We start from the raw sequence: 10082 nt of genomic DNA on the forward strand, positions 1-10082 counted from the left end.
GTTGCAACTGAGTCAGGAATCTGGAGGAGAGGCCAAGTTTGAGTCTGCGGGGAGCTGATCTGCACCCTCTGGTGGTGGTCGGTGACCACTGCAAACACACCGACGGCCTGTGCCCTGTGCTGGGTGCAGTAGTGAACTTAGGTGATGGACCTGCCACGTCAATGAGGCCACCTAACCCACCTGAGGACGCCAAAGCCCTATTTAGAATATCATATGGCCCCCAGTTCAATACCTCATCTATGTATTCGTTAACAAATCATTTTTTGTGTGAGGCACCGTGCTGAGCTGGGAACAGAGAGTGCGGTGTCCCAGGCAGCGGGAAATGGGAGCAGCAAAGCCAAGGTCCCTGCAAAGCTTACTTGCTGTAGCACAGGCTCTTTGGGGGAACAATGGGGTCTGGAGAAGGTTTTATGGACACACTGAGCCGGCAGGAAAATGACAGGCGGGATTTTGTTTGCTGGTAAGAAACCCTCGCGACCAGCGTTGCGCCCAAATCTGCCTACAGCACGCGGCTCCAAGTAGCGGAGCAGGAGACGGCTGGACACATAGCTGTGGCTGAAGCAAGTCTCAGCGCCGTTCCGTGACGGAGCTGCCTGGTACCCGCTGTGTACAGACTCAAGTACCCGCTGTGTACTGATGGCGTGCACGACTTGGTGTGACTGCGTCCGGCTCAGAGGACGGCCAACTCCTCTTCGTTTTCTGCAAGGTGAACACAGTCTTACTGAGTTAGAGCTCTCCGGAGAAACGGAGCCAATAGGAGGTAGGTTTCTATCTCCAGCTACACATCTATACCTCCATTTCTATCTGCCTATCTACCGTTGATCAATTGATCGATCCGGCTAGCTATCAAGGGAGAGGGAGACATTTATTTGAAGGAACTGGCTCACACTGCCGTGAGGACTAGCAGGTCTGATGTGCGTACACTGAGCTGCGGGCTGGAGGTTCAAGTAAGCGCTGGTGCTGACGTGTGGGTCTGACGGTTGGACACTCAGGCAGGGTTTCCGTGTCGTCTTGAGGACAATTCCCTCTTTGGGAAACCTTAGTCTTTGCTCTCACGGTCTTCATCTGATTGGTTGAAGCCCAGGACCCAGGATCTGCTTAACTTAGAGTCAACTAATTGTAAGCGTTCATCACGTCTGAACAATGCCGTCAGGGCAACGTCGGGATGAGAGTCTGAGCAGACACGTGGCACCGTGTGCAGCAGCCCTGCCTTCTCCAATGTATGTGGGGGTCCTCGAAGGTTTGGAGGAAACAGAAGTCTGAAAACCACTGGAGCCTGAGGGGTGTGGGAGCCTTCCGGCTTCCTTTCGCCTAAAACATCAGGGCAGTTGCTTGTCTGTGCTGTGAGGCCAAAATTCATTATTTTGTCATTAATCATCTCCAGGGTTTAGAGACTGAACTTTTGCTACTGCGCATATCAAAGCCTGGGTGGAGTTCTACATGATTTTGAATTCCTTTGGGTGTCTACTAGTGGGGATATTTTGTGGCGAGGCTACACATGTTAGCAAAACTCGAGGCTCTAAAAATAAGTTTTAAGTTTATGTAAAGAGCCTAATTCTTATCTTCATTTCTCCTTTAAAAAAAATCTCTTCCTCAATCTGAATACTTACCTTTTCAGCTGTTATTTAGGACTAAGACCAAAACCTGATGGGTGGAGTTTCTATGTCCATAGTTTTAAATGACAAAGAAGCAAGTTTGGGCACAGCACGAGTGTGTCTGGAATGGTGCTGACAGCATGTGGGGTGACAGGGGGCAGCTACGCATGTGGCGAGCACAGCAGAGCACATGGACGTGTCCAGTCACCCTGTTGTACACCTGAGACCAACACAGCATCCCGTGTCCGCCAAACTGCGGTGAAACGGAAGCCAAGTCCGAAGCCCATGCTGTTGGCGTAGCTCCGAACGATCCAGGTCTCCGGGTTCACAATCTCAGCTTTGGTCCGAAGCAGAACCGCAGGAGAGCCAGGCTCAGGGGTGAACTGGGGTCCCATGCCTGCAGGAAGGAAAGACCTGTGGATAGATTTCATGGGAAAACACTGCTTCTGAACCGAACCCACAGCTATCGTTTAGAAAGTGGGGCTTTCCTGGGGCGCCTGGGTGGCGCAGCGGTTGAGCGTCTGCCTTTGGCTCAGGGCGTGATACCGGCGTCCTGGGATCGAGCCCCACATCAGGCTCCTCCGCTATGAGCCTGCTTCTTCCTCTCCCACTCCCCCTGCTTGTGTTCCCTCTCTCACTGGCTGTCTCTATCTCTGTCGAATAAATAAATAAAATCTTAAAAAAAAAAAAAAAGTGGGGCTTTCCTGCCGAAGCTCAGGGGTGATTGAAAGCAGCACATGGGAAATGGTTTCTGTGCCAGATGCTTGTTTGAGGTTTCTCCTCGTTAGAGTAAAGTGACAAACACATACCCAAACTAAACATATGTTGTCTAGGAGTGCTTTTGATTTTAGGTCCTGAATTATAGCCATTAATGGGGAATAAATGAAATAAACTATGAAGTTCATAAGCTCTGCACTGAAAGGCTGGTAAGACCTGCTGCTGAGAACCAGTAAATCTTTTTTTTTTTTTACGGAGGTTCCACGCCTACTTGATCTCATGACCCTGCGATCAAGACTTGAGCTGAGGGGCGCCTGGGTGGCACAGCGGTTAAGCGTCTGCCTTCGGCTCACGGCATGATCCCGGCGTTATGGGATCGAGCCCCACATCAGGCTCCTCCGCTGGGCGCCTGCTTCTTCCTCTCCCACTCCCCCTGCTTGTGTTCCCTCTCTCGCTGGCTGTCTCTATCTCTGTCGAATAAATAAATAAAATCTTAAAAAAAAAAAAAAAGACTTGAGCTGAGATCAAGAGGCGGATGCTTGACCGACTGAGCCACTCAGGGACCTCAAGGTCTGGTAAATCTTAAGGACTGGTTTGTACTTTGAACCCCCTTCCTGAGTAGAGTAGCTACCCCCTTGCGCTGCTCGGCGTTCCCTCCCAGCACTGCTGTCTGTCTCGTGCGTCTTACTGCTTCCTGTCTGTTTTCTCTCTCCCTCTGCCAGGGCATTGCCTTCACCAGAGCAGGGCTCCGCGTGGCTGCCGTTCTGGCTCCAGCTCCTGGGACTGTGATGGGCTTGTGGTCCATGCTCAGGACGTGTTTTCTGAATGCCTGGGTCTCTGCCATGAGGGATCATCTCATTTAGTCTGCTTTTTCATGCACCAATTACAGAATTATGTCACTATGCGTGGAAACACTGGCAAACTGAAAAAACACGAGGTTCCAGTTACATGGGCACGTCCGCTGTCTCGGGAGCAGAGCCGCACCTGACATGGGGCCTTTGACTCTGGGCTGTGAGTCGTGAGCTACACCAGGGCTCGCCTTTGCAAACGGAATTGACTCATCTTACCTAGAAGGTCACAAGCCAGATGAAATCTCAGGGTTTGCTGGGGCCAAGATGGGCGTGGCCCTGGAGCTGTGCTGGGAGCCAGGAGCCAGGCCCGTGCCTCCTTCGTGGCGCGTGGTTCCAGCACCTTGGGAAGTACACGTGCCTAATGGCCTGGGTGACGGTGCTTTCAGCAAGAGACAGGCCAAGTTTGAGAATGTATGCACAATATTCTGCATGAAAGGTGTCTGGAGGACAATTTGAAGTCCTACAAAAGATGGATATTTACATCCGCAGATGCACTTGTGCTTGTGAGCTGGGACGATGTCCCCACGAGACAGGGGCAGCAGAGCACACACACTTACCTCTTCGGCCCCCTGGGGGTGTCTCCTGGATGACACTCAGTCAGTGTTTGGGGGCGGCAGATACAGAATGGAGCCGCTACGATTGGGAGGTGAATCCCACGGCTCTTGCATTTTTGTGCAGGTGTGAGTAGTCACTGGACAGTTCTCTTCAAGACATTTGCTGGGGGCGGCCCAGGACAACCGAGATGGTGCCCCCTCTGGGGCAAAGGACGGCCAGCCCTTATAAGTGACCGGGGTTTCTCAAGCCAGGGTGCCCAGCTGTGACCCAGCCTGTTGTGCGTGCCATTCTCTGTCACCCCGGGAGACCCGGGGGCGAGGGGAGCCGCACTGTTTGCTGGGGACTCTGACCCCAAGCGTCGTGTCTTCATCCGCACCCACAAGACTGAGCCAGGCTGACATGTTAGCAAGGTGTCCGAATCTTTGCGCACCCAAACACGCAGCCTGAAGACTGTAAGAGGGTCTACGCTCGCTCTGTGTGGTGTGGTAGACTCGAGTGGCCCTCGGAAGACGTCATGTCCTGGTCCCCAGAACTCGCGAGTGCACCAGGTGACATAGAGGTGAGGTTCAGGCCGCTAATCAGCTGACCCTGAAACAGGGAGAGTATCCTGGGGTGTCTAGGTGGGCCAGTGTCACCACAAAGGTCTTCATTAGTGGAAGAGGAGGTGGGGGGTGGGTGAGGTGAGAACACGGGGCTCAACCCCCCGCGGCTGGCTCTGAGGATGGCAGAAGCGGCAGGAGCTCAGGAAGGCAGGGCCTCCAGGCCCCGGGAAAGGCAGGGCTCTGACTGTCCCCAAAAGCCCCCAAGAATGCAGTCCTGCCGACACCTTGACTTTAGCCCCCAAGACCCACCTGGGACTTCTGACCTCCAGAGCTGTGACCTAAGGGATGGCCATCTCACCCCAGCAGGTCTGTGCCGCGGGGTCTGTCACACAGGGGATGGGGCGCGGCTGGCTGCTGGTGTGTTCTAGGTATTCCCCACCGTAGCCAGGGGCAGAATGTTCACGCGTTTCCCGTGGGCTCTGGAATCCCTGAGTGCTTTCAACACCCCTGCCTGTACAGTGAGCCTGAAGGGTTTAGGAGAGAAAGTTCCCTCGCTCTGCTGGGGAAGCAGCCCAGAAAGTGGTGGCAGAAAAGCGTGAACGTGTGTGTGTCTCTCGCTTGTGGTCGGGAATTGACCAAATGGAAGAAGAAGTTAGTTGGAGAGCTGAAGAGCAAGAGCATAGCTTCCTGTTTGATTTCTGTGCAAAGACGAGATGGGCACGAGGACGCCAGGTGGCCGTGCACAGAACGAGCTCCAGCAGGGACGGCCTCCAGCCCCCCACCCTGGGCCACATGCTTCGCGACCAACACACTAGCCACCGTCTCCTGCCAGCGCCCATGCCATCACGTGGCCAGGCTCCATGCGGAGTGCACACACGTACACGGGCACACACATGTGCATGTATGGACACCACACATATACACACATGCTTGTACAAGGCACACACATAAGTATACAACACACAGGCACACGCACACACACGTGCACACACATACTACACAGATACACACATGTGCATGCCTACACAATACACCACACATGCATATGCATATAACCACATGCACCCTGCACATGTGTGTACACACAGGCACACAACACACACGCCAGATGCACAAATATGCTCACACCATACATGTACACACAGGAATATCCACACATGCGCACATACCACACATGCAAGCACATGCTCGCACACATGTTCACCCATACACCACACAACGCACGTGTGCACACGCTCACACACAAGTCACACATGCACACACATGTTCACACACTACACAACATATGTGTGCACACACAAGCCACACATGCATGCACGTGTTCACACATGTTCACACACACACTACACAACGCACGTGTGCGCACACTCACAACCACACATGCATGCAGAGGCACCGGCGTGGCCACACACACAGCTCTCAGTGCGGAGTGGGTGGCCATATGGTCCCACCTTCCCTACGAAGATGCCACTTTGGGGCAGTGGGGCTGGCAGCAGCCTGAGGACAGAGCGAGGGGACGGGACGAGTAAGACGCTTATCGGCCGACTATTATATAATGGCAACCACACAGAAAGTCCAAAAATTATTGTTATCCTAGAAAAAGATTACACTTCATAAAACCCATGTTTATTCAAAAAAATCTATTCAGAAAGTCTGGAAAGCGTAATAAATATCTGTAGAGTGGCCGCCCGCCTCCAACATAAAGTACGAAGCGTGAACAGAAGAGTGACCTGTAGACACAGATGCGGGCTTGTAAACAACGTGCTGAGTCGGGGTCTGGGTCGGAAAGCGTGCTCCACAGCGACAGCGGTGGCGAGTTCGAGTCTCCCACGTTTCTACCCGAGCTCTGCGAACCCACGCTGGGTGCTTCTCCAGTCTTCTCTCCACCCAGGGACCTGCAGCGCCCTTTTCCGTTCTAGAACTTTACGGACTCTTGGAGAGGTGAAGGGCAACAAAACCATTTGGAAAGAAAAACAGAGTGCAAACCAAGTTCGTCATGTGCTTGAGAGAATCAGTCAGGTGTGAGGCAAAAGTCCCAATGTGCGGCTTGAGGAATAACACCGTTTAATGAACAATACTGGCTAACGTTAAGTACTATTATCACTTCCAACGCGGGACAATCTTCCAGGCATCAACACACAGAGAGTTAGATTGAAATCACGGACAATCTGACCTAAGGATGCAGGTGAAGTCTCGCTCTTGCCAAATTTGACTTGGGGGTGGCCTCTGGCAGAGCCCTCACCCTGGTGGGATGAGTTACGTGTTCCTGTCAAACAGGGGGGCCTGCAGGTGGGGCGAGACCACAGTGGGCTCCCTGGGGGGACCGCACGGCGGTGGGGGAGGAGGCCTGAGGGCCAGGGCTCGGTTTTCTCTAGGGAGTCTGAGGGGCTGTGATCCAGAGTGGGGGTGGTTCCACAGTCTGAGGGGCTGTGATCCAGAGTGGAGTTGGTTCCACAGTCTGTGGGGCTGTGATCCGGAGAGGAGGTGGTTCCACAGTCTGTGGGGCTGTGATCCAGAGACGGGGAAGCGAGACGAGAAATGACCCCTTTCTTGGTGCCTGACTGCTGCTTAGAACGCACAGCCGCTGGCTGTTCACTGAAGACTTCAGAGTTCAGTTTAAAATATGGTATCGACTTCTCTAGGCTGACTTTCTGGAAGGGTTTCAAGTATCTCTGTGTTCTGGATAAGGTGAGAAAGCAGAGGTATTTTACAGACATTCAAGTAGAGTTGGTCCAGCAGGGCAGGTGCCATGGGGTCTCTGCCACCCCCTGCCGCTTGCCCGCCCTGGGCTGAGGGCACGACTTGGTGCAAGGTGAGCCCTGGTCGCTCTGCGGCTCTCGGAGTGCGGCAGGTGGGGCTGCGTGCGTGGTGGCACCTAGGGAGGGCGAGCAGGAGCGGTGGTGCACCCAGAGCACCCACTGGCCCCTCTCGCTGCAGCTCCCGGGCTACTCCCCCCTCCGGCCTGCATCCCTCTGTGCTCCGACTCTCTGCAAGCAAACCAGCCGCCGGGCGGCACACCTTGGCCAGGGAGCCCCGGAGCCGTGGCCCCGGGGGGCCGATGGAAGGTGTGATGACCTCGGTGGCTTCCTAGGAGGGCAAACCCATGACCTAAGGGCTCTCCAGTTTTTCCTAAGCTTCTAATAATAGGTCAAATAACTCAGACCTAAAACAAAACTATTGTGAACCAAGTCTTTGTGGCCTCGGGGAAAAGCATTTTCTAGTGAGAAAATACGGGAGATGCCTAATGAGGGTTTGTGGGAAACCGGTCCGTGAACCTGCCCCCACCTTTAGGTCTCGTGGTTGTCTGAGGGGGAGAAAGGCCATAGAATAATGAAAGCTTTTGAAATAAGGTTACATTTTAAGGTCTGAACACAATGGACCAAGCTAGGGAGTTACACTCAGAATGTGGCATGTTGCTTTTTTGTCTTTTTGAGGTGGTGTCGTTGGTGGAGACGGGGGATGAAGGGAACAATGAAATTCGTCTTCTTAGTGAGATCTGGGGGAGGACCACAGGCACCCCGCACCCGGCGGAGGGCAGCAGGGAGTCCTGGGCCGGCCTGGGGGCACCCCTGGTGGGGCTGGCGGGAGGATACGAAAGGCCACGTGCTCTCTACCCTCCTGCCCGGGCACTGGCACCGAGCCTGTCCCGGTTTCATTTGACAAGAAGCGCACAGCCCCCTCCCTCGGCACCGCATCCCCCCTGTGTGCACGTGCCCCGAGGGAAACGTTAAATGTCACTGCAAGGTCAGGTGAGAAACAGACACGCAAATGCAACACAAAAGCACAGCTTCTACAAAGTGCACGGCTACCCTGGGTGACCCATCGTTTGGCTCCCCTCCGGGCCCCAGGGTGGCCGCAGGGCCTCCCGTCCCCCTCCCGGCTGCAGTGGGACCGAGAGCACGCCTTGAGGCGGGGAACAGAGCTCAGGGTTGTCAGTGCTCACGGATGTCCCGCGGACCGGAGAGGGGAAGGCAACACAGCAAAACCGTTGCTCTGGGAAAGCACAGGAGGCTGACAGAAGACTGCGGCAGCCGTCAGGCCCAACGCGCTCTCTTGAAACCTCTGGGCGGCCCTGGCAACGGTTAGAGCCAGGGCAGGAGCGTGGACCCCCAGCCCTGCAGCCCGGCCGTGGGGGGAACAAGGACGGGGTGGGGGCACAGGCTGTCGCCGGATCCTCCCCAGGGACGCGCCGTTCTTGTGAAAAGAGGCTCCCAAGGCAGATTCGGCTGCCGGTTCTGGGCTCTTCCCCCACATGGGTCTGTGACCCGGAGAGAACACCCAGCACCTCAGTTAGAAAGAAGGGCGATGGGACAAGGGCTCTTTGGATCATTTGGAGGGGACCTGGCGTCTACTCCCGGGTGCCATGTGCCGACCCTGTCCTTCTGGCAACACCAGACCGCAGAGGCCAGCCCCTCCCAGGGAGGCTGTGCCCTAAGCTGGTCAGCGCGTCCGCCCACCCGAGTCACTAGGACGCGTGTGTCGGAAACCTGACCCAGTTACTGGCTTTATCATTGGAAAAAATATCTCTCTATATAAATATAAGCCATGATCGTAAAAGACCTACAGAGTCTGAAGGAACCCTACAGGCACTGGGCGTGGTGGTGTGCGGTGAAATGAGTCTGTCTGGCTTTGCTCGGGGTAAGGAGGCGGCAAGGTCGGCACAGCGAGGCGTTGGGAGGTCACCGATCTGGATCCAATCCAGGCTGAACAAGAAAACGTGGAATGAGCAGAGGCACCTGGGCCTTCGAGTCGGGCGTGGTCACCCCAGCAGCGCCCAGGACGGGAGCCCCAGCTGGCGCCCGAGAGCCCAGGACGCTCCGCAGGGCCTGCTCGCACTATAGCCTTGTGGACGTGAGTCTCTTCATGCCCCTGCGCTGAGCCAGGCTGGACGACAGCACCGGCTCCAGCCGCGGGGCCTGGGGCGTTCTGTTCAGAGCGAAGTAGGTGGCGGCCATGGCGCCCTGCGAAGGGAGGGGAAGAGTGGGGGCCTGCAGCCTTGGGGCCTCTCCGACCAGCCTGCAGGACCCCAGGGCTAGGATGCCCTGAGCTCGCGGTGTCCAGCACACACCGGGCCCTCCTAAATAATGGCACTTTGGTTCTATTTCCATCCCACACCCACCTTGAATTGTGTGTGTGACTCGGGTGTTTCAGACTCGCATGGAGCCCCAGGATGAGGTCACACGTCCCCTGCCCTACGGTACGTTACCACAGTAGCTGGAGTTTAGAGTTTAGAAGATAGGTTCCACCCTCCATGACTGACCCTGGGGTCGGATGGCGAGGGCCTGCCAAGATCCGCTCATGTAATGAGCAGCTGTTCTAGCTTAAAACCGTTGGCTCCCTGGGAGTGAGACCACCTCACTGATGGCCGCTGCGTCCTGACCTCTGTTCCCGCCGAGCCTGTGCCTCTGCCAGGGGCTCCGGGGGTCAGGGTGCCCTAGTCTAAGCTGCGCAGCCAGATTCCATGTGGCGCGTGCCCTGGAAGGTGTCTCCGGAAAATGGAGTGAGACGGTCGCGGTGTGTGGCGAGACTCCCTCCACCTCTCTCCCCCTCTCTCCACCCCGTCTGTCTGTCTGTCTGTCCTACTCTGTCTCCCTCCTCCTTCCGTGTCTGTCTCTGTCGCACACGCATGCGTGTCCTGCACACGCAGTGAAGCTGCTCACGACTGTTAACAGAAGCCGCAGCTTATTCGGCTCTCTGTGTGACTGCCTGTAGGCGAGGACGTGGAAAAGCAAGGAAGGTAGGGACACCTGCCCGTGCCTCTCACTGCTTCGCTATCTGGTTCCCACCCCGCGGTTCCTTAGGTTAGCGGGGGGGGGGGGGGG

General features: G+C 55.6%; 1 protein-coding gene across 4 annotated transcripts in view; it reads right to left on the minus strand.

Moving 5' to 3' along the window:
• Positions 1-7686: 7686 nt before the first annotated feature.
• The window catches only part of RPS6KA2 (ribosomal protein S6 kinase A2), a 328772-nt gene continuing 326376 nt past the window's right edge, over positions 7687-10082 (minus strand). For 3 of the 4 annotated variants that reach the window (XM_008688469.2, XM_008688471.2, XM_008688470.2), the window contains one exon: positions 7687-9221. In XM_008688469.2, the coding sequence (XP_008686691.1) occupies positions 9096-9221 (126 nt within the window). In that variant the 3' untranslated portion in view covers positions 7687-9095. The remainder of the gene's footprint in view (positions 9222-10082) is intronic. The other variant, XM_008688472.2, reaches the window with a different exon arrangement.

Source organism: Ursus maritimus, unplaced genomic scaffold (assembly GCF_017311325.1).
Source record: "Ursus maritimus isolate PB19 unplaced genomic scaffold, ASM1731132v1 scaffold_13, whole genome shotgun sequence".
In the NCBI taxonomy this organism is placed as follows: Eukaryota; Metazoa; Chordata; class Mammalia; order Carnivora; family Ursidae; genus Ursus; species Ursus maritimus.